Genomic DNA, 24,972 nt, shown 5'->3' with positions numbered 1-24,972 from the left:
AGAAGAAATTGAGGTCCTATCATTAACCTGCTTGAACAAAACACTTCTCAGTCAAGAATTTTTTATCCAGCAAAACTAAGTTTCATAAATGAAGGGAGAATACAGTCTTTTTCAGACAAACAAATGCTGAGAGAATTTACCACTACCAAGCCAGCACTACAAGAACTGCTAAAAGGAGATCTAAATGTTGAAACAAATTCTCAGAATACAACAAAATAGAATCTCCTTAAAGCATAAATTTCAAATGACCTATAAAACAATAACACAATGAAATAAACTAAGGTATTCAGGCAAAAGATAGTATAATGAATATAATAGTACCTTACATCTCAATACTACTTTGAATGTAAATGGCCGAAATGCTGCACTTAAAAGATACAGAATGGCAGAGTGAATAAAAACTCACCAACCAAGTATCTGCTGTCTTCAAGAGACTCACCTGACACAGGACTAATATACTTAAAATAAAGGGGTGGAAACAGATATTTCATGCAAATGGACACCAAAGGCAAGCAGGAGTAGCTATTCTTATATCAGACAAGATGAACTTTAAAGCAACAGCAGTTAAAAAAGACAGAGGGACTTTATGTAACGATAAAAGAACTAATCCAACAGAAAAAAAATTCACAATTCTATATATATATGCACCTAACACTGCAGATCCCAAATTTGTTAAATATAAAACAGTTACTACTAAACCAAAGAAATGAGATAGACAGCAACACAGCAATAGTGGAGGACTTCAATATTCCACTGACAGCACTAGACAGGTCATGAAGACAGAAAGTCAACAAAGAAACAATATACTTAAACTATATCCTAGAACAAATGGACTTAACAGATCTTTAAAGAACATTCTACCCAACAACTGCAGAATATTCATTCTATTCATCAGCACATGGAACATTCTCCAAGATAGACAATATGATAGGCCACAATACAATTCTCAACAAATTTAAGAAAATCAAAATGATATCAAGTACTCTCTCAAACCACATTGGAATAAAATTGAAAATCAACTCTAAAATGAACCCTCAAAACCATGCAAATACATGGAAATTAAACAACCTGCTTCTGAATGATCACTGAGACAACAATGAAATAAAAATGGAAATTAAAAATTTTTTTGAACTGAATGACAATAGTGACATGACCTATCAAAACCTCTGGGATACAGCAAAAGTGGTGCCAGGTGGAAAGTTCACAGCATTAAATGCCTACATCAAAAAGTCTGAAAGGGTACAAATAGACAGTCTAAGGTAACATGTCAAGGAAGTAAAGAAACAAGAACAAAACACACCCAAACACAGCAGAAGAAAATAAATAACGAAATCAGAGCAGAACTAAATGAAATTGAAACAAAAAACATACAATACAATAGATAAATGAAACAAAAAGTTAATTCCTTAAAAAGATAAATAAAAATGATAGACCATTAGTGAGATTAACTAAAAAGAGAAGCAAGAAGATGCAAAAAAGCTCAATTAGAAATAAAACAGGAGATAGTAGAACTGATACCACAGACATACAAAAGAGCATTCTAGGCTATTATGAACAACTTTATGCACATAAAATAGAAAACCAAGAGTAGATGGATAAATTTCTGGAAATATACAACCCTCCTAGATTAAACAAGGAAAAAAATATAAACTCTGAACAGACCAATAACAAGCAGTGAGATTGACAGGGTAATTAAAAAGTTACCAACAACAAAACAAAGTCCAGGACCAGATAGATTCATGGCTGAATTATATTAGACATTCAAGTAAAAATTGGTACCAATCCTATTGACACTATTCCACAAGACAGAGAAGGAGAGAATCCTCCCTAAGTGATTCCATGAAGCCAGTATCATTCTAATACTAAAACCAAAAGGGGACATAACAAAAAAAGAATACTACAGACTAATACACAGACCCGGATGAACATATATGCATCAGACCCTTATGAACATGATCTAGGAGGGTTGTATATTTCCAGGAACGTATCCATCTCCTCTTGGTTTTCTGGTTTACTGTGAACAAAGTTGTTCACAGTAGCCTAGAATTCTCTTTTGTGTCTGTGGTATCAGTTGTAATATCTCCTGTTGCATTTCTAATTGAGCTTGTTTGGATCTTCTTGCTTCTCTTTTTGGTTAATCTCACTAATGTTCTATCATTTTTATTTATCTTTTTAAAGAACTAGCTTTTTGTTTCATTTATCTATTGTACTGTGTGTTTTTTGTTTCAATTTAATTTAGTTCTGCTCAGATCTTTGTTATTTCTTTTCTTTGGCTGTGTTACAGACCCTGATGAACATATATGAAAAAATCTTCAAGAAAATACTGTCTACCAGAATTCGACAGCATATCAAAAAGATAATCCACCATGATCGAGTAGGTTTCGTAGCAGGGATGCAGGTATGGTTTAACATCCACGAGTCAATAAATGTGGTACACCACACAAACAGAATTAAAAACAAAAATCACATGATTATCTCAATAGATGCAGTAAAAGTATTTGAACAAAATCCAGCATCCTTTTATGGTTAAAACACTCATCAAAAACACCAAAGAAGGGGCATAACTTAAGGTAATAAAAGCCATCTATGACAAACCCACAGCCAACAGGGTAAAGTTAAAAGCATTCCCCCGGAGAACTGGAACAAGACAAGGATGTTTACTCTTACCACTTCTCTTCAAGTACTAGAAGTCCTAGCCAGAGCAGTCAAACGAGAGAAAGAAATAAAGGACATCCAATTGGTAATGATGAAGTCAGATTGTTGCTGTTTGGTGATGACATAATCCTATACCTAGAAAATCCTAAAGACTCATGCAAAAAGCTCCTAGAACTGGTAAATGCATTAAGAAAAGTTTCAGGATACAAAAATAATGTGCACAAATCAGTAGCTCTGCTATACACTCATAGTGACCAAGCTGAAAATCAAATCAGGAACTCAACCCCTTTATAATAGCTGCAAAAAAAAAAAAACCACTCAGGAATATATTTAACCAAGAAGGAGAAAAACCTCTACAAGCAAAACTACAAAACACTGCCGAAATACATCATAGACAACATAAACAAATGGAAACATATCCCATGCTCATAGATGGAGTCAATCAATATTGTAAAAATGGCCATACTGCCAAAAGCAATCTACAAATTCAATGCAGTTCTTAACAAAATACCACCCTCATTCTTCACAAAACTAGAAAAAAAAAATCCTAAAATTCATATGGAACCAAAAGAGAGCCTGCATAGCCAAAGCAAGACTAAGCGAAAAGAACAATTCTGGAGGCATCACATTACCTGAATTCAAATTATATTATAAGGCCATAATCACCAAGACAGCATGGTACTGGTATAAAAAATAGGCACATAGACCAATGGAACAAAATAGATTACCCAGAAACAAAGCCAGATACAGCCAATTGATCTTTGACAAAGCACACAGAAATGTAAAGTGGGAAAAAGGTACCCAATTCAACAAATTATACTGGGATAACTGGCAAGCCACGGGTAGAAGAATGAAACTGGGTCCTCATTTCTCACCCTTATACAAAACTCACCTCAAGATGGATCAAAGACTTAAATCTAAAACCTGAAACCATAAAATTTCTAGAAGATAACATTGGAAAAGTCCTTCTAGAAAATGGCTTAGACAAAGACTTCATGACCAAGAATCAAAAAGCAAACACAACAAAAACAAAGATAAATAGATGGAACTTAATTAAAGTAAAAAGGTTCTGCACAGTAAAAGAAATAATCAGTAGAGTAAACAGACAACCCGCCGAGTGGGTGAAAATCTTCACAATCTATACATCTGATAAAGGACTAATATCCAGAATCTCCAAGGAACTTAAACAAATCAGCAAGAAAAAAAAATCCCATCAAAAAGTGGGCTAAGGACAGGAATAGACAATTCTCAAAAGAAGATATTCCAAATGGCCAATAAACACATAAAAAAATTCAACATCACGAATTATCAGGGAACTGCAAATCAAAATCACAATGTGATACCACCTCACTCCTACAAGAATGGCCATAATAAAAAAATCAATAAATAATAGATGTTGGCATGGATGTGGTGAAAAGGGAGCACTTTTACATTGTTGGTGGGAGTGCAAACTAGTACAACCACTACAGAAAACAGTGTGGAGATTCCTCACAGAACTAAAAGTACATCTATCATTGAAAAAGCAATCCCACTCCTGGGTATCTACCCATAGGAAAAGAAGGCATTATACAAAAAAGATACCTGCGAAGGTATGTTTATAGCAGCACAATTCATAATTGCAAAAATAGGGAACCAGCCCAAATGCCCATCCGTCAATGTAGGGATAAAGAAAATGTGGTATACATATACCATGGAATACTAGTCAGCCACAAAAATGAATGAAATAATGGCATTTGCAACAGCCTGGATGGAATTGGAAACGATTATTCTAAGTTCAATAACTCAGGAACGGAAAACCAAACATTGTATTTTCTCACTCATAAGTGGGAGCTAAGCTATGAGGACGCAAAGGCACAAGAATGATACAATGGACTTTGGGGACTTGGGGGAAAGGGTGTGAGGGTGAGGGATAAACACTACGCATTGGGTTCAGTGTATACTGATCAGGTGATGGGTGCACCAAAATATTAAAAATTGCCACTAAATAACATATTCATGTAACCAAACATCACCTGTTCCCCAAAAACCTATTGAATTTTTTTAAAATAGGCCAAAACAGAAAACAAGTAGTTGTATGACTAAATGTGTTATAATTATGTTTGGCCTAGGGGAAAAAATCATTTTATATCAGATAATATCTTTAGCTATGTGCTTTTGGACCATTCAGCCTACAAAGTCTAAAGATATGTTCATCTATGAAAGAATAGAGTGGTCTTAGTCATCTTTATGTCCCCCTGAGTTCTCAAGTATCATGTGTTTATGACATTGAACAATAAACCATTAATCAATCTCAGTGTTCTAATATCAGCAATATATAATGTGATACAATTTCAAAACACAGGTTGTAGACAAAGACTTTTGATTTTAAGCAAGAATTTGCTTTCTGTCTGTCTCTACTGGATTTGCATTAAATGTCCATAATAGACTGTTTGCTTTGTATCAGAACACAATGGCTGAGTGTTTTTGATGATACACTGAGGACTGCCATGAAGAGAACACTGAAATAATTTTATGTTATCAATAAGGTAAACTTTTACAACTAAATTTGGTCTATGAAAAAGGTTCTTGTATATTAGATACCTTTAACATGAACACAGTTTAAAACATATTTACTGGTTATTTTTCATCTTTGTTTTCAAAAGTTTAAATCCTGCATTCAAACTCTTAATAATTTCTTTTCACTTTCCCCCTTGAACTTTGCCAAAAGACCTTATCATTATTTTAAAATCTCTCTCTTTTTTTGCTGTTATAACATCCAAAATAATTTGGTATTTCTAATCCAACTCATCATCAATTATGTGAAAATTTCAAAAGTAGAGAAGAAAGCAAACAAAAAACAAAAAGAAGTGAATGCTTCCAGTATATTGACTGTACCATTATTTACCAATAAATTCACCTCACCAAGGTCACAATAAATCTCTGAATAGGCTGAGAAAATACTTTTAATACTTTGCATCCATTTCTTTAAAAGTATCCCTTATGTTGCAAAAATATTTTAAAATCTGGCTAAGTTTCCAATATGTTCACAATACATTTGGGCTATAGTTTATTTTATAGGTAGTGTCATCATAAGCATTTGAAACAATTATGCGAAATATTTAATCATTTATTTCCTTAAAGTTATCATTCAAAGAAAACATTCAAATTCTCAACAAGAAGTAAATGCATAGATAAATTCAGGTTATAAATCAAGATGCAAAAGAAGGAAAGATGGGGCATATACTCATTCATATAATTCAGCTGCTAAAGCTTTTCATCATATAAGAAAGGTTGATTCAGAGACTCCAACTTTTTTTTATACTAAATCAAATAATGTACATCTTTAACTACAATATGGAGAAACTATAAAATTAAGAGCAAGTTTATTACTAAGATGCTAAAGTTAAAAAAAGACTTGCCAGTTAGCATACCCTTTTCTAATGTGTAGAGTAAACCCATAAAAGGGAAGGCCCCAGGTAATGGCATTTGATTAATGGCTCTCTGAGCATTTATAATATACATTTGTTTCCAATTTTTGATACTTGATTTTTGTAAATGTAGTCATTTTGTTTGTTTTTATTTTTTATTAATTATAGTATAAGAGGGAGCATATTGGGCTACAAAAAGAAAGTTTTCAGAGTAAAGCAAAATTGGATTTGCATTAAAATGTCATGTTATCACTGAAAACAGAATCAAGTTAGTTAATTTTTTGAACTTTAGTTTCTTCATCTATAGAATGGAATCAATAATACAGACAGTTTCAGTGTTGTAAAACAGTTTATGGAATGATATATAAGGTCCATGGCCAACAGACAGAAGACAATGAATGGTAACTATTTAAGAGTCATGTGTCATATAAAGCTACATTCCCAAAAGCTCTCTAGCTTCTTGTTTTCAACATGGGATTGCTCATCTCTCAGTAGCTAATCTGTGAAATTCCTGAATTCTATTTGTAATTTGTGAGCAAATGGTGTAGCCTGTTTAAATGAAAGGCTTCACTGCTGGTAAACAGCCAGCCTCTAATTTTATTTTTTCAAAAAGGTGATGACTGGAGAAGAAGGTGGAGCAAGATAGCAGTATAGAACCCTACAAAGATTGTCAACCCTGCAGGAACACTGAATTGAAGAACTTTCCACGAAACACCTTCATAAGGACTAAAAATCAGGTGACTGATCACAGTACTTGGTATTAACGCTATATTAATGAATGGGGCACTGAAGAGCACAGGAAAGACAGCCTTGAATGGCTTACACAACCCCTCCCTCATACCCTGGTAGTGGCAGCAGAGCACAAAGAGAGAATCTGTGCACTTTGGGGAGGGAGAACACAATGATTATGAGACTTTGCATTGGAAGTCACTACTTCCTTGTTATGGCAGAAAGCAAAAAGGGACAGAACACATCCTGCAACCTATGGAGTAAGCCTTTAGACCAGCACAGGCTAGAGAGAAATAACTCAACCCAGTGGTCAAAACCTGAGTTCTGGCTAGCCCCACCACTGTGGGCTAAAGCACTCCAGGGTCCTTAATGAACTTGAAAGGCAGTCTGGGCCAGAGGACTGCAATTCCTGAGTAAGCCTTGGTGATGTGCTGGGCTTGGAGCCAGTGGACCTGGAGTGCAGGTGACATAGTGAGAAGCCAGCTGGAGTGGTCAAGGGAGTGCTTCTGCCACTCCTCCCCCAACCGCAGGCAGCGCAGCTTGCAGCTCTGGGAGAGATCCCTTCCTTCCACTTGAGTAGAAGTGAGGAAGGAGTAAAAAGGACTTCATCTTGCAACTTGGATACAAGTTCAGCCACAGTAGAATAGGGCAGCAGACAGAATCCTGAGGCCCTAGCTCTCAGACAACATTTTTAGACACACCTGGGCCAGAAGGGAACCTGCTGCCTTGAAGGGAAGAACCCAGTCCTGGTGGAATTCATGACCTCCTTACTAAAGATCCCTTGGACCTTGAGTAAGCATCAACTGTAGCCAGACATTACTCATCGTGGGCTTTTGATGAGAATGAGACTCAGGTGTAACCCAGGGTATTAACAGATATGGTGGCTATGGGGAGAGACTCTTTCTGCTCAAGGACGGGAAAGGGAAGTATAAAGGGGAGTTTGTCCTGCAGCTTGGATACCAGCTTGACCACAGAGGGGTGGAGCATCAAGCAGGCTCCTGGGGTCCCTGATTCCAGGCGTTGGCTCAAAGGAGAGAAGTTCTAAACCTGCCCTGGGCTAGAATGGAGCTAACTGCCCTGAAGGGAGAGACTCAGTCCAGGCAGTGTTCAGCACAAGCTGACTGAAGAGCCCATGGGCCTTGAGTGAAGATGGGTGGTATCCAGGCAGTACATACCACAGGGGGAGAAACTCCTTCTGCTTGAGAAAAGAAGAGGAAAGAGTGGGAAGAACTTTGTCTTGTGGCTGGGGTGTCAGCTCAGCCACAGTAGAATAGAGCACCAAGTAGATTCCTAAGGTTCTCGAATCCAGGCTGTGGCTCCTGGACAGCATTTCTAGACCTGCCCTGGGCTGTGGAACATGAGAGCTAACATCATTGAAGGGAAGGACACAATCCTGGCTGGATTCACTGCTTGCTAACTGAAGAGCCCTGGGCCTTAAGGGAATATCAGTAGTAGCCAGGCATTAGTAATCAGCGGTCTTGGGTGAGATCCAGTGATATGTTCATTTCAGTTATGACCCAGTGCAGTCTTGGTATTGGTGGCTACAGTGGTGCTTATGTCACTCCTCTGCTGAGCTCCAGGCAGATCAACATGGACAGAGAAACTCCATTTGTTTAGGGGAATGTAAGGGAAGAGAGCAAGAGTCTTTGCCTAGTAATCCAGGGAATTATCTTAGATTTTACCCAAGACCACTACAGCAGTACCTCCACAAGTCTTCAGAGTCACAGCATTACTGGGCTTGGGGTACCCCCTAATGCAGATATAGCTGCAATGACCAAAGACTTAGATCATAACACCCAATTAATCCCCTTTGAGTACTTGGAAGAGTCCCCAAGAATGACAGGCACAAATAAGCCCAGTCTGCAATAACTACAATAAATGACTCTTCAGTGGTGCTGGGAAAACTGCATATCCATATACAGATAATTGAAACCAGACCCCCATCTCTAGCTATATGCAAAAATCAATTCAAAATGTATTAAAACTTAAGTCTATGAACTCACACTGTGAAACTGAAGAGAGTACGTTGGGAAAACTCTGCTGGACATTCATCTGAACAAAGACTTCTCGAGTAATATGCTGCAAGCACAGTCAACCAAATAAAAAATAGATACATGGGATCACATCAAGTTAAAAAGCTTCTGCACATCAAAGAAAACAATCAACAATGGAAAGCGACAACCCACAAAATGAAAGAAAATATTTTCAAATTATCCATATGACCAGGGATTAATAACCGGAATATAATTGAAGCTCAAACAAATCTATAGAAAAAAATTTAATAATCTGAATAAAAAATGGGCAAAATACCTGAATAGACATTTCTCAACAGATGACATACAAATAGCAAACAGACGTATAAAAAGGTGCTTAACATCACTGATCATCATAGAAATGCCAATCAAAACTACAATGAGAAATCATCTCACCCCAGTTAAAATGGCTTATATCAAAATTACAGGCAATAATAAATGATGGCAAAGCATGTGGAGAAAAGGGAACCCTCATATCCTGTTGGTGGGAATGTAAATTAGTATAACCACTATGGAGAACAGTTTGACAGTTTCTTAAAAGCTAAACATAGAGCTCCCTATGATGCAGCAATCCTGCTGCTATGTTTATATGAAAAAGAAAATGTATTAGTCCATTTTTATGCTGCTGATAAAGACATACTTGAAACTGGGTAATTTATAAAGAAAAAGAGGTTTAATGGATTCACACGTGGCTGGGGAAGCCTCACAATCATAGTGGAAGGCAAAAGGCACGTCTTGCATGGGGGCAGACAAGAAAGAATGAGGGCCAAGCGAAAGGTGAAACCCCTTATAAAACCATCATATCTTGTGAGACTTATTCGCTACCACGAGAACACTATGGGGGAAACCGCCCCCACGATTCAATTATCTCCCACCAGGTCCCTATCACAACACGTGGGAATTATGTTGAGATATAATTCAAGATGAGATTTGGGTGAGGACACAGCCAAACTATATCAGAAAGGAAACCAGTACACTGAAGAGATATCTGCACTCCATATTCACTGCAGCACTAATCACAACAGCCAAGATTTGAAAGCAACCTAAGTGTCCATCAGTAGATGAATGGATAAAGAAAATGTGGTACATATGCACAATACAGTAATTCAGCCATAAAATAGAATAAGATTCTACCATTTGCAACATAGATAGAACTGCAGGACATTATGTTAAGTGAAATAAGCCAGGCACAGAAAGACAAACTTCACATGTTCTCACTCATATGTAGGAGCTAAAAATTAGAACAATTGAACCCAAGGAGATAGGGGGTAGAATAATGGTTGTCAGAGGCTAGGAAGGGTAGTGGTGGTGGGGCGGGTAATTGGGGATGATTACTGGGTAAAAAATATAGTTAGAAGGAATAACAGCTAGTATTTGATAGCCTGACATGGTGACTACACTCGATAGTAATTTATTTTACATTTTATATATACTTTATATTGCTGCAAATTACACATCTTGTTTAGAGTTGAAACAGACAAAACCTAGGCATTATATTCTCTATGAAATCTGAAGAGTCTTACTAATAATTTATAAAAGGACAATGGTAAAATACAAAGACTGAAGTACAAAAGTACAATAGTAAAATACAAAAGACCGAAGTCAGGAAGCTTTTCACAAATGCTTGCAAAGCTCAAACTCCCTTTCATTACCAATTCTACAAACTTGGAGTTAATTGCATTTCAGGGCACATTGCAAAGTACATCTTTTCAATGTGCTTTTCCTTAATTAGTACAAACATTTGGTCCCTGAGAAAGGTGGAAGTATAGGCTTGCTTTTGTTTTTGTTAATGTTTTCTGTTTTTTTTATTCACTATTTGCACCCAGAGGCCCACGTGAATGACACATTTTTATTAAAATCAAGAATAAATATTATGTAAATTATGCCCCCAAACAGCAGCTATGGAGTCTAATTATTTTAAGGCAGCTTTAGCAGGATTCATTTTAGTTCTTTAACCAAAACAAAGCAGAAAGAATATTTCATATGCTAATAGATTTATGCTTCCCTTCTTAGCATTTGGAAACTATGTACCAATCATCTTTGCATCCCAACAACCAGGAGAGTGCATGTTTCATATGAGTGTTCATTTAAGTGCTCTCAATGATATAGGACAATTACTGAGACAATTAGTGACATATTTTAATCGATTGAAAGTACACATTGAAACATTCACATGACTATTCATGTATATGATTTGTATATATAGACACCTATCTCTGAAATATCTTTTCAAAATTTCTTCCCGTGAATACAATTAGTACTCCAGTTTTACCAATTTGCCAGTCAGTTTGTTTTACTCTATGTCAGGTTTTCTCAACATTAGCACTATTGACTTGGGGCCAGATAATTTCTGTGGGAGTTGTCCTGTGAGTTTCAGAATGTTTAGCACCATCCATGACTTCCACCCCTAGATGCCAGTAACACCCTACCTGCTACAAGCTGAATGCTTTTATCCCCCTCCCCCAAATTCGTATAGTAAACAGTAATCCACAGTGTAATGGCATATAGAGGTACAAACTTCTGGAGGTGATTATGAGGTCATGAAAGTGGAAGTGTCATGAATGGATTACTGCCTTTACAAGAGGAGCTTGGAGCTAGCTACCTTTTTCCAAGATGTGAGAATACGAGACGTTGGTAGTCTGCAATCCAGAAGAGGGCACTTACCACAACCCGACAATTCTGGCAACCTAATCTCAGACTCTCAGACTCAAGAACTGTGATAAATAAATTGCAGTTTTTTATAAGCCACCAAGACTATGATAATTCTTCTTAGCAGCCAAACTGACTAAGGGAGAAAATTGGTGGGACATTCATTGTGTGATGTGTGCTCTCGTAAAAAGAAATGGAAGAGTTTGCTTTCTTTCTTTCTGCTCTTCAGTATGTGAAAATATAGGGAGAAGAGGGCTCTCTGCAAACCAGGAATCAGACACACACCAGATACCAGATAGGCTGGCCCTTTGATCTTGGACTTCCCAGCCTCTAGAACTGTGAGAAATAAATGTTTTTTGTTTATACCACACAGTCGAAGGTAATTTGTTAGCAGCGTAAAGTGACTAAGACACTATCCCAAGATGTAATAACTAGATATGTCTCCAGAAATTTTCAGCTGTCCCTTGTAGGGGGGTGGATTTTGCCCCCATGTGAGAATCACAGTCCTATGTGGGAAGGGGTGTTTTCATATATGTTGGAACATATAGAATAATGCTAAACCATGTTTGTCCTTGACCTCAATTTCTCCCCTTTGGCCTACATTTCACCACATATATTTTACCTTTCACTTGATTTTAAATATTGTTTATTTTGAAATGCAAATTTTCCTATCATTGTTTTGGTTATAATTATCAAAGTTCCTCTCATTTCTCTCCCTATTGGCATTGCTGCCAGGATTAATTTCAAAGACCTTACCATTGCAGAAAGCCTCTTCATGATCTGTATCTAATCTATCTCTCCAATCTCATTACTTGCTATTCCCACAGGTAATCCAAGCTCCTCATGTACAACAAACTACAATTCTTTCCTTCATTCTTCATTTCTCTAACTTCTAATTAGTTTATGAGCCTCAATTCAATTTTCCTCAGCTCATTGCCTCCAGAAGGTTTTGGAATACATTCTCCATGCACACCTCCCTCAGACCATTATTACACTAAACACAGTGTGATGGTTAATTGCACATGTCAACTTGGCTGGGCCACAGGGCCCAGATATTTCATTCTCTTTCTGTGGAGAATTATGCATGATATACAATGCATATTTTTTTCCAAGTCTATTTCTTCCCTGGAGTTCAAGATGCTGTGTGTATGTGTGTCTGTGTGTGTGTGCACATGTATAATTCTTTATCATGAGGACTACTATAATATCGCACGTTACAAGTGATTAAAACATAGTCTAAGAGTGATTGCTATAGTCACCCTACTGATCTATCAAACACTAGGTTCTATTTCTTCCATCTAAATGTACATATTGGTACCCACTGGATTGTACATTTTAAAACAGCTAGAAGATAATGATTTGAATGTTCTCAGTGTAAAGAAACGATACATATTTAAGGTGATGAATTTCACAACTACCCTGATTTGATCATATGAATGTGTCAAATTATCACATGTAGCCCGCCAAATGTAAAACTTTTTTGTATTAATAAAAAATAAATTAAACAAATGGTTGCACTTCCTGTTTTTTTAAATAATTACAGAAATTATCATTAGTATCAACTTTAATTTAAAAAAATATTGTCAATGTTTATTTAATATTTTCACAGCAAACTTATATCATGACCTATCTCTATTCCCAAAAGATACTGGGTGCTTTTGGTAAAGAAAGCCTCATTTGTACAGATCTTTTACGGTGCTACATTTTTTTTTAAACCTGAACAAATTATACTTACTGTTTGGGGTCAAAAGTATAATTAAAAACATGGCATTCTATGGAATGTTGAAGCAAAACGGGCTTTCCTTTGGTTGAGCAATAAAACATGTTAACTTTGATTTCTATTCCTTAGCTAGAGATTGATTTCTGTAACTTGGTTTATGCATATTATTTTGCTTTGTTTACCGATCCTACTTCTTCAAGCATTATCTAGCTCTTGCTGTTAGTGTGACAGGATACAGTTTCTATACTTGCAGATGGAGTAGGATTGTTGAATATATCTACATTTGTGCACAGAAAATTGCTTCACTACATGCATGGGTGCTAGGGGGATTATTTTTAACTGAAACAGTCATGCTTATGAAAAAGAAAATACAGAGCTTTTACAAATATCCCACAGATACTGAGGAGACTATTTAGTATATTAGCTTTTGTTAAGTGAATGAAAACCAAGGATTTCATGGTAAAAATTAGAAAGATTATTAAGGATTTTAACCTTTCTAGAGACAGGATTTCCATGCGTATAAATACAGAATACCTAAGAAGTTTTACACATGTATGCAGCCTTTCTGATTTTGTTATAAATGAGAGACACAATAAAACTCTTTTGATAATGCAAAAAAGCTTTGATTATCTCTCCAGCATCATGTACTAAACTAATATAAGTATTATTTAGTGAGCACTTATTATATGCTGGGCAATGTGTTAAGTCCTTTAATCTAACTAAATCGTATCAACATATTTATGTAGCATTATTATTCTTTGTTCACATATTTGGAATTTGAGATTCCACATGACTGAATGACTGTAAAAGATCACTCTGCTAGTAAGCAGACACAATAGAGTTCCCACACTGATTTTCCTGTATTCAGAGTTTTTTGCACCCTATACTGTCTTTCACAAGTTAGCATTTATTGAGTGACTACTAGGTGCAGGCCACTTTGCTGAGTGCTTTACGCACATTGCTTCATGCATCCTCACAATAGCTCTGAGACACAGACATTATTTTTCCACTTTTACATATAAAGAGAAAGCCACACAGCTAGGCTGACCAAAGGAACCAGAGTCAGTTAGAGATGAGTGTTATCCCCAAATCATCAGGCTTTGTGCTATATCTATACTTCTATCATTAAGGGAGCAATAGATTCTCTAGTTTGTGATTAAATAGCTCTACAACAATTTTCTCAATCAATTACGCTCACATCCATTAAGTCAAATGAAAAAATTAACATGTGGTCAATAAGACATTCATGGAGATAGCAAAACATGTTTTTAATGTGACAAAAATCCAACTGCTAAGCTACACAGTTAAAAATCAATTACTATTATAATTTAATTATATTTGTAGAAAACAACATAGAAATAAAACATTTTAAGTGTAATTTTATTCAAGTTTAATTAATGTGAGAGGCAATAAAAATCTTTGTATGTCTAAACGATTGAAGCATGCCATACCTTACTAAGCTGTTAGTACTGTCAGGATCTTGTGCCAAAACTGTACCAACGACGGTCCCAATCTTGGCATTTTCGTAGACTTCCATGACGTAGGAAGGCATGGAAAATAGTGGTGGTTCATCTACATCCCCAACAATGATCTTCAGCATAGTAGCATCTTTAAAAGGACCCAAGTGAGAAAAGCGAAAATCAAGATGTGTATTTGCTCCTTCTATGTTGAGGGTATATGACTTCTTTTTCTCATAGTTCAGTGGCTGTGGGGAAAAAAAATAAGATTATGACTTTCATAAAAAAAGTCATATTATGACTTTCATAAAAAAAGTCATATTATGACTTTCATTACTTTTCAAATATGCATTATTTTTTCCTTTTTAGAATAAAATAATTGAGAGAGAGATAAGTCATTCTAGCTTTGTTCTAAAACGAACTACGAAGATTATTTTAATAATAACATCTAAGGCATAAATGGAACCTCAGCATTTTGTATTTAGTGCAATAATATGTATTTGGTGTTATGGACATCAATAGGAAGAATACAAACTCCGATTCAGGAATGTGTGAGGACTGCTAGGTAATGTTTTCAAGAGGAAGTGCTTTTTCAGATAAGAACTAAACATTTGGAAAGTGTTTAGCATGATTGCTATAAAAGGCTGTGTGAAACTAAGATGAACGGATGTAGTTTTAAAAGTTAAAAGCTCCCATGGTGAGGTGAGTGAAGGTGATTCAGAGACCAGTCTTCCATTTTAAACTGGATGAAGTATCCGCTGATGCTGGTCTTCCTGTTAAAGATCTGTGAGAAACAGCAGAATAGAGAATTTTCATTTCTATTTATGCCACTGATTTTGTACAAGCCTGCTTCAATCTCAAAGTGTCTTTTTTTTTGGCAGGAACAGAATGGTCATTCCCTGCAGAGAAATTGAGGCATTGTCCTTTACATTAAGGGTCAATATCATAGTCAATTCAGGTTGCTATAACAGAATACCATACACTGGGTGGCTTAAGCCAGCATCAACGTTCCTTTCAGAGCTGGTGTCTGGTAGGCGTCCTCTTTCTGGTTTACAGACAGCCTCTTACTTGCTGTATCCTCACACAACAGAGAAACCATCTCTCCCTTGTCTCTTCTTATAAAGACACAAATCCCATTCATGAAGGTTTCACTCTAATTACCTAATTATGTACCAAAGATCTCACCTCCAAATACCATCATATCACACTGGGGATTAGATTTCAACATATGAATTTTGAGGGAAGAAACATCCCTTCAGTTCATAGCAACCAAGCAAAAGCTAACTAGAAAGAGGATCCTTATCAGGATCCTGTAAACAGAATGATCAGTACTATAATACTTATAATAAGTTCCCCAATTTTTCTGAATTGCCTTGGAAAATTGGCCATCCCAGGGGTTGGAGATTACACAAAAGGCAAAATATCATTTCATTTCTAAACCATATATTAAGAACCTAGAAAACTAGGGTCACAGGGACATTGATGAGGATAAGCCACTACAATATTTTACCAGTTTCCAAAAAAAAGTATCTTTATATCTTAAAAAATTCAAATTATCAGAAGTTGATCATATATACAATACACATGCACTTATATATGACACAAACATGAATTTCAGATTATATATTTTTCAAGGAGTTATTTGCTTCTGAAGTTTATGACCTATCACACTAGAAATAAATTGCCAAAATAACTAATACCTATCTTGTTTGAGGAGTTGCATACTCTTTTTTTTTTTTTTTGAGACGGAGTCTCTCTCTGTCACCCAGGCTGGAGTGCAGTGGTGAGATCTCGGCTCACTGCAAGCTCCGTCTCCCGGGTTCATGCCATTCTCCTGCCTCAGCCTCCCGAGTAGCTGGAACTACAGGCGCCTGCCACCACGCCCGGCTAATTTTTTGTATTTTTAGTAGAGACGGGGTTTCACCATGTTAGCCAGGATGGTCTTGATCTCCTGACCTCGTGATCCACCCACCTAGGCCTCCCAAAGTGCTGGAATTACAGGCGTAAGCCACCATGCCCGGCCGAGGAGTTGCATACTCTTAATTGGATCCACACATTAAACTTTTTCTTTCCTTGAATCCTTCCTCCTTTACATTAACAAGTGAGAATTTGTCTATGACTAATTTATCAATAGGCCCCATTAAAATTTAAATAACTCGTCTTAGAAATGGTACATACTTGCTGCCTATCAGCAACTGGGTGGACAAAAATGGTCCCTCTTGGCTTATAAGAGCTGGACAGTCAGAATCGTGCATCCTGCTCATGGAAATACGAATACCTGGAAGGTTTACTGTTAGTTTTAGATCAATGTCTATAATTTTTGGAGTTAACCTGCTGCATGTGGAAGGCTTGATGATGTCTAAGGTTCTTCTCACTGAATATAGGTATTTAAGACCTTAGAACTAAAAATCAGAGTTACATACTTTTCTAGGAATGCTTAACATTTCTTTCTCACAATAACACTGGATTTTAAAACAATCACCTCCACTTATTTATTATTTTTGGCTTTTACATCTTTTGGACTTTTCAGTGAAATTTGTGGAGGGATTTGGGCCACCTCCCATCCTATCTGATATTATTATCAAGCTCTGCATCCAAGATGACACACATCTCTTGTTCCATTTCTTAGCAGGTCCCCTGGCAAGTTAGATGCCATTTGCCTCAATACTAACCTACCTACTGCTACGGTGCAGGCTGTTTCTGTGGACGTATGGTTTCAGGTTGACGATCATCTAATATATATTTTACTACTCCAGGGTGGGGGTAAACATTTTGAGGGACTTCTTTGCCAGAACTGACGGATGGATGGAAACCATGTGGAGCCATGAAAAAAATGAGTAGATTATTTTAGGTTGGGACAGGAATTTAGAAGCAGTTGAATTAACGCAACTGGAAATATTTTAACAACCTCATTTGTGAAGAAAAGCTGGTGAGGCTGAATTGCCGGTACAGGGAAACTGTGAGAAAATTATACTCATTTATTTATGCCTGGATATTTTAGAGTTATGTATATAATAGAAATTATTTTATTATTTGGTTTTACCCAACAAAAAATGGTATTTATAGTATTAGTATTATAATGATTATTTTTCTATTACTGTAACTCTGGGAAAACTACTCAAGTACCCATCTTCCACACCTTTTAAATAGTTGAGTAAACTATTAAAGTTGTCTTCCACGCTTTGTTAGTTAAAAAAAAAAATCCCAGGTGAGGCACAGTGCCTCATGCTTGTAATCCCAGCACTTTGGGAGGCCGAGGTGGGCGGATCACAAGGTCAGGAGGTCGACCATCGTGGCTAACACGGTGACACCCCGTCTTTACTAAAAATACAAAAATTAGCCGGGTGTGGTGGTGCACGCCTGTAGTCCCAGCTACTCGGGAGGCTGAGGCAGGAGAATCGCTTGAACCCAGGAGGTGGAGGTTGCAGTGAGCTGAGATCATGCGACTGCACTCCAGCCTGGGTGACAGAGTCAGACAAAAAACAAAACAAAACAAAACAAAAAACAAACCATATCATTGATGCTCATATTTAATGAGTGCTATTTTCAGTGTTGCCAAATTCAATCATTTAAACTACTGGATGCCCAGTTACATTTAAATTTAGGATAAACCGTAGGGTTTTTAGTATATTAATTGTCATTTATCACAAGAAACATAGTTGTAGAAAAATTTATTGGTTATTTATTTAAAATTAGAATGTAATTAGATGTCCTGTACTTTATTTGACAATGCTAATTAGCATGCATTCATATTCCGACATTCACCATGGTGATGATGGTGGTTGGTATCAAACTCACTTGGTAGGGAAGAGAGAAACTACCAGCAAGTATAACATGGGTATGTATTCACAACTCCTGTCCTTTTTCAAAAGTTAGTTTAACTCATATGAAATTGTTGATATCAAAAATGTATGATGACATATACAAAAGATCATTTCATATGGTTCAGTCTAGCATAATTATTTGTCTATCCCTCAACTATCTGAGCATTCCTGGAATCATCCCATTTGCAATGTGTTTTGTTTTACTGGAATGGTGCTTAGAATTGTCCTGTGGGTGCTGAGAAATGAAGCTGCTTAATGTTGCTTAATATTTGTATTGGCTTATTATTTTCTGTTAATCCTACTATATTAGTTTCCTAGGGATGACATAACAAATTGCCACGAACAGGTTGGGTTGTAACAACAGAAATTCCCTTGAAGTTCTGAAGTCACTAAGTCAGAAATGTGGCAGAAACACACTCTCTCTGGGAACTCTAGACAATCCATTCCTCACTTTTTTCAGTTTTTGTGGCTGCCCTAGCCTGCCCCAGAAGAAAGATACCCCTACATGATTGGACACTCAATTTATATTGTAATTCAACCACTTGCAGGATGAAACTCTAGGTTTAATGTCCAGAAATCAGAATTTTGCAGTTATAGGCGATAAAGATTTCTTCCAGAGGAAACATAGAAGACTTTGGGTACTTTATGCACAACGTAGGGGCAGTGGCAAGCAGAGCTACAGACTCAGAGAGCAGAGTATTGAGCCTTATAAGAATCAGCTCAAAATGGATTAAAGACAACGTAAGACCTAAAACGATAAATCTACTAGAAGAAGAAATTGAGGGGAAACCTTCATGACATTGTTCTAGGCTGAGATTACTTGTCTATAACTAAAAAAATAGGCAAAGTAAGCAAAAATAGACAAGTGGGAATGATCAAACTAAAGAGCTTCTTCATAGCAAAGAAATCAAGTAATAGAATGAAGAGATAATACATGATTTGAAGAAAATATTTGAAAATTGTACATCGGATAAGGGCCAATATCCAAAATAATGAAGAAACTCAAACTACTCAAAAAAAATACAAATCACTCTATTCTAAAAATGGGCAAATCACTTAATAGATATTTCTCAAAAAAATGACGTACAACTGAGCAACATATATATGAAAAATTCCTCAATATCTCTAAATATCAGAAAAGTGCCAAATTAAAACCACAGTGAAATATCATCTCATGCCTTTTGCAGTGGCTATCATCAAAAACATGAATGATAACAAGTATTGGTAAGGATGTGGAGAAAAGGAAACACAGGATTGTGGTTTTGTAAATTAGTACAGCCATTTTGGAAAAAAGTATGAAGGTTCCTCAAAAAACTGAAAGTAGAATTCACATAGGATCCAGCAATCCCCCGACTGGATATATAGCCAAAGGAACTGACATCAGTATCCCAAAGACATGGCTGCACCCTTATATTAATTGCAGCATTACTCACATTAGACAAAATATGGAAAAAAACAAAGTACTCATCCACGAATAAAAGGATTTTAAAAAATTGTGGTGTAGATACACAGTGGAATACTATTTAGTCTGTTATTTAAAAAAAGGCTCTGTCATTTGTAACAACATGTGTGAACGTAGAGAACATTATGTTTAGTGAAATAAGCCAGGCACAGACAGACAAATACCACATGATCTTAGTTACATATGGAATCTAAAGTCAAACTCATTTAAGTAGAAAGTAGAATGGTGGTTACCAGAGGCTGGGAATAGAGAGGTGAGTAGGAAAAGGGGAGGCATTGGTTAATGGGTACAATGTTACAGTTAGGTAGGAGGAATCAGTTCTGGTGTTCCATATACAGCACAGTGACTACACTTAATAATAATGCATTGTACCATTCAAAATATTTAAAAGAGAGAATTTTAAATGTTCTCACCACAAGTAAATGATAAATATTTGAAGTAACAGACATGTACCAATCACATTGTACATCATAAATATATATAATTATTATCTGTCAATTAAATATTAAATAAAACTTATGAAAAAAGAAACCTAATGGAATTTTCCATGCTGGGTTTTAAACATATTTGGAACTTGTGACTTTTTTATTTCTTCCATTTTCCCCCTGTTGGAATGTCAGTGTTTATAACTGTTATCTTATGCCTCTCCTACCATTGTATTTTAGATAAGGATAATTTGTTTCCTAATTTCACAGGTCCACAGATGAAGATTTTCATGCCAGGATTCAAACTATCTAGAGTTTCACCCACACCTGATTAAGATAATGAGATTTAGATTGAGATGATGAGTTTAGAAATGTTGACCTGATGATAAATAGATAAGATTTTGGACTTAGAATTGATTTTGTAATAGATTGATATTTTAGGGATGTTGGGATGGGGTAAATACTACTGTACACATGGGAAGGACATGGCTTTCGTGGAGACAGGCTATAGAGGCCTAATGGCAACCCTGCAACAAATATGAATATGGCAAATCATGCAATTAACTTATGTAGTAAACTATAAGAAGAGGTGATAATCCTTGATTATTTAGGTAGGTGTTAAATTTAATGACAAGGGTCCTTATAAGAGTGGCCAAGGGAGATTTGGCAGAGAAAATGTGATGCGGTCATATGACCACAGAGGCAGAGAGAGGAGTGATGTAGCCATGAGCTGAGAAACAGCTGGAGCCTTCAGAAGCTGGAATTGGTGAGGAATAGACAGGTCCTTAGAGTTTATCAAGGAAAGAGGAAGTGCAGTCCCACCAACTCCTGATTCCAGACTTCTGGCCTCCAGGACTGTGAGACAGCACACTGGTTTCTCGAGTTCCTCAGTTTATGGTCATTTGTAAGAGCATTCCTAGGAAACGAATGTAAATTTGTCTGCTTTATATAGAAACATAGTAGAAATTTTCTTTCTTTTCAGTGTGTTGAAAGCTTTAAATAGTATTGCAGTTATGTGCTCTTCCAGGTTTGACAGAATTCCTTAGTGAATTATTGGGTCTGATATATTTAGGGAAAATTCACAAGCTTCTCATTTTCTTATTCAGAAATCAGTTTATGTGTGTTTTCTGTTTCTTTGAAGTTGCTTTTAGCAACCTTCCCTCGAAATCCTTCATATTAAATTTATTTGTGTAGAGTTAAGAAAATATTGTTATAATGTTTTCAAGCTGCTTATTTTCTATGTCTTTCATGTATCTTAATAAGATTAGTTTAGGTTTCTTTTTAAACTTTCCTTCCAAAAAATCAGGTTTGAATCTATATTTTTGCTTACTATTCTTTATTCATTTTCTTCTTTTATTCTCCATTATTAGTTACATATTTAATTCATCTAATATTATTCTTTTCAGTCGATGTCTTTGATATGTTTAGAATTACAAGTATACTTTCAGAAGCACTTAATTTGTATCCCATAATTTCCATATATGTTCTTTCTTATTATAGTTTTTTTCCTAGAAATTCTGCAATTTCTTGTGCCTTTTTTTTTTCTGTGATTTGAGAATTCCTGAAGTAGAAGGTTGTGGTTGTTGCAGTTAATACATTTTCAGATTAAGGTCATTATTTGTTTTCTGATGTTTTTCACTAACTTTTAGTTGTATTTGGAAAGGAGCATTTTATTTGTACTATTTTAACTTTGAGTCCTTTAATGAGATAGTCTTGAAGACTAATACATAGTCAGTTTTACTAAATATTCTATAGGCGCTTGAATTAAATGATATAGCACCAGAATGCCAAGAATGATTTATTAAATATAACAACCTCCTTATTAATTACATTATTTGATTATTCATATTTTAAAATACTTTATCTATCATGAACTGAAATTTGTGAGCTATAACCCTCTACAATTCTGTTTATAGACATATTTCTTTGTATATATTGTGATTTCTTCTTTGTGAATGTTGGTCAATAACATGCAACAGAGAGATACATACTCAGAGTGAATGGCTCACTTTAGGATTGTAAAGTGTTTTTCTGTTCCTTCTTTTTATGATTTCAGTTTGGATTCCATCATTGTGGTCGCTAAAATCATATCTCTTACTTTCCTTTTTATGTATGTGGATTTTTATTATGATCTTTTTTTTTGTTTTAGATACATCTGGTTTCCTTGAGTGAAGTTCTATTTTTGTTTATTTTTTTTTCTAGTGACCACCTCCATTCTTATAAGTTTAGATAATATTGTGTTATCACCATACAATAAACAGCAATTGAAATAAAATAGACTGTTTCCATCTTCTCCCATTTCACTTAAATATTTGTAACTTTTAATTTTTGTTTACTTTTGTACTCTTAGTAATGCTTATAGATCTAATATTTGACTTATTAGCTCGGACTTACATTTTTTCATTCTTAGTTATTACTAATAAATTTTTTTTAAACTTACAATCCTATTTTCTTAGGAAAAGAGGTATTGTTTCTACAGTTTTTAAGGCATATGTTTACATTATGATAAACTACTCTGATCCTGATGTTAATCACAGTCAGTGTTCCTGTCTGTCATTACCCATTAGTACCCAGAAGTATTTCTTGGTAAGATACATTACTTCCCAATAAAATATCCTTCAATCCACCCCCCCCAAAGAAATATAATTATTTATTGTTTCTAAATACAGAATTTTACATTGATCCCAATTAAAGGTGCTAACTAATATTTAGGTAGATTATTCCAACTGGTCAGAAGTTTTTTTAGTTTCATTTTATTTTTAATGACACAATAATTATACATATTTACAGGGTACGGGATAAAATGTAAACTATTGACATATGCATACAACGTGTAATAATCAAACTAAGGTAATTAGAATATTGTAATGTTCAAAGTTTTTGGTTGTAATTTCCATACTTGAAGGACAATGTGGGTGGGCATAAATCCTTTGGCTGAATTTATTTTCTTGAGTATCCAAAGTCCACACGTTTAAAAATAATTTCCCATGCAAATATTTCACTGACCCCTTCCCATCTTTGAAAAGTTGGTTCTTTTTAATTTCTAAACTCATAAGAATTAAGGCAAACCTATATCATTAACAGTTGGTATGGGCTGACATCTTGTATTATAACAATATATCATGTCTACCCAGTTTTCCCTAAGAGAAAAAATATTATCTAATTCATTTCATAGTCATGTATCTAAAATAATTCCTAGCACATGGAATTTGATTAATAGCTCTTTCTCCATCTCAAATACAGCTGTTTTCAGAGTACAGAAAGGTGCTATTACATGGTTTAGATGTGATGGATAAAAAATTTAATATTATTTTTGAAATATAATACTTAACACCGACCTATGCCCTAAACAATTAACATATATTAATTTATTTAACCTTCACAACACCTCTGTGAGATATAATTGTTCCCATCTACAAATGAGGAAACTAAGGCATAGGACAGTTAAGAAACTCCTTATGGACAACAGTCTGTAAGTGATGTACTTGGGATTTAAACTCAGGCAGAGGAAGTGTATAAGCTGTGTCCTTAAGCACTATGTTATCCTGGTGGAAATCTAAATAGCAAATAAGTAGCGTAATATAATATTTCATTTTGATGATAAAGATAAACAAATTTTTTAGTGGAATATAATAAATTCACCATTAAAAGACACCTTCATCATCTTTTCAAGTATTTATTATTAAGTTAAAAATGAACTGATACATTCACTGAACTTAACTACTAGAACCCTGAGTACCTTTGTAATTTCTTTAATTCTCAAATGCATAAGCTAAGAAACTAAAATGCTATTGATAAAATTGTTTATCTTCTCAGCCCTTGCTAGAAGTGTTTATTCTGGCATAAGTTTTTACTTCCCCAGGCAGTTGGGCTTCTCTTACTTTTCTTTAGCTACTGCTCTATATCCTAATTTAACAGCTTACTGTCAATGAGTTGACACTGATTTTCATTTTAAATTTTAGTTTCTTAATTTCATCCTATAACTAACTCCTAATTACTTTTACATATCATTGCTCTTTCTAACTTGTAAAGTAGTACTTTCTCCTCTAATATTAATCCATTTCATATTACTATAGTTAGTTATCATTTTCCCATCAATCGTTTCCCAGCCAGATTTACATATTCAGGACTTTTTAATTGTTTCTCATTAATCACTTCTATTATTCCTTAAATCACCCTATTATATTCTTCTCTGGAACTATATAACCATTATAAATACAAGGATATTGAAAATACTGTTTAGCCAAGTTGCCGTATGAGTCAATTATTCTTAGAGTTTAGAGAGGTTCTAAAATTCTATTCTCCTAACTAATAAGAGAAGAGACTCTTCATGACCTCTTCTTTGTCTGATTCCTATGCTTCACCAGCATCCAGATTTTAGTTCCAAGATTGGGTAGATAGGGTCGATATCAACATTTTCATACATAAAATTGTCATCTTAATCATTAAATAAAATGGCCTAGACCGGGAATAGTGACTGACATCATTATTAATTTTTTGTTTTCTGGAAAAGTATTTAACTTATATTATGGTATTTTGTCAAAACACAGGAAAAATTGTATGAATTTAAGCAGCGTTTCTCCAGCTAGGCTTTTGTATTATAATATGCTT

At 35.3% G+C, this 24,972-nt stretch overlaps 1 protein-coding gene across 6 annotated transcripts in view; it reads right to left on the bottom strand.

The window, feature by feature from the left end:
* Window positions 1-24,972, bottom strand: part of CDH18 (cadherin 18) — a 1,104,389-nt gene that overhangs the window by 84,314 nt on the left and 995,103 nt on the right. For all 6 annotated transcript variants that reach the window (XM_055367740.2, XM_055367737.2, XM_019013683.4 and 3 more), the window contains one exon: window positions 14,645-14,898. In XM_055367740.2, coding sequence (XP_055223715.1) covers window positions 14,645-14,898 — 254 coding nt within the window. The remainder of the gene's footprint in view (window positions 1-14,644; window positions 14,899-24,972) is intronic.

This window comes from Gorilla gorilla, chromosome 19 (assembly GCF_029281585.2).
Source record: "Gorilla gorilla gorilla isolate KB3781 chromosome 19, NHGRI_mGorGor1-v2.1_pri, whole genome shotgun sequence".
NCBI lineage: Eukaryota > Metazoa > Chordata > Mammalia > Primates > Hominidae > Gorilla > Gorilla gorilla.
This window is presented reverse-complemented; position numbering and strand designations above follow the sequence as displayed.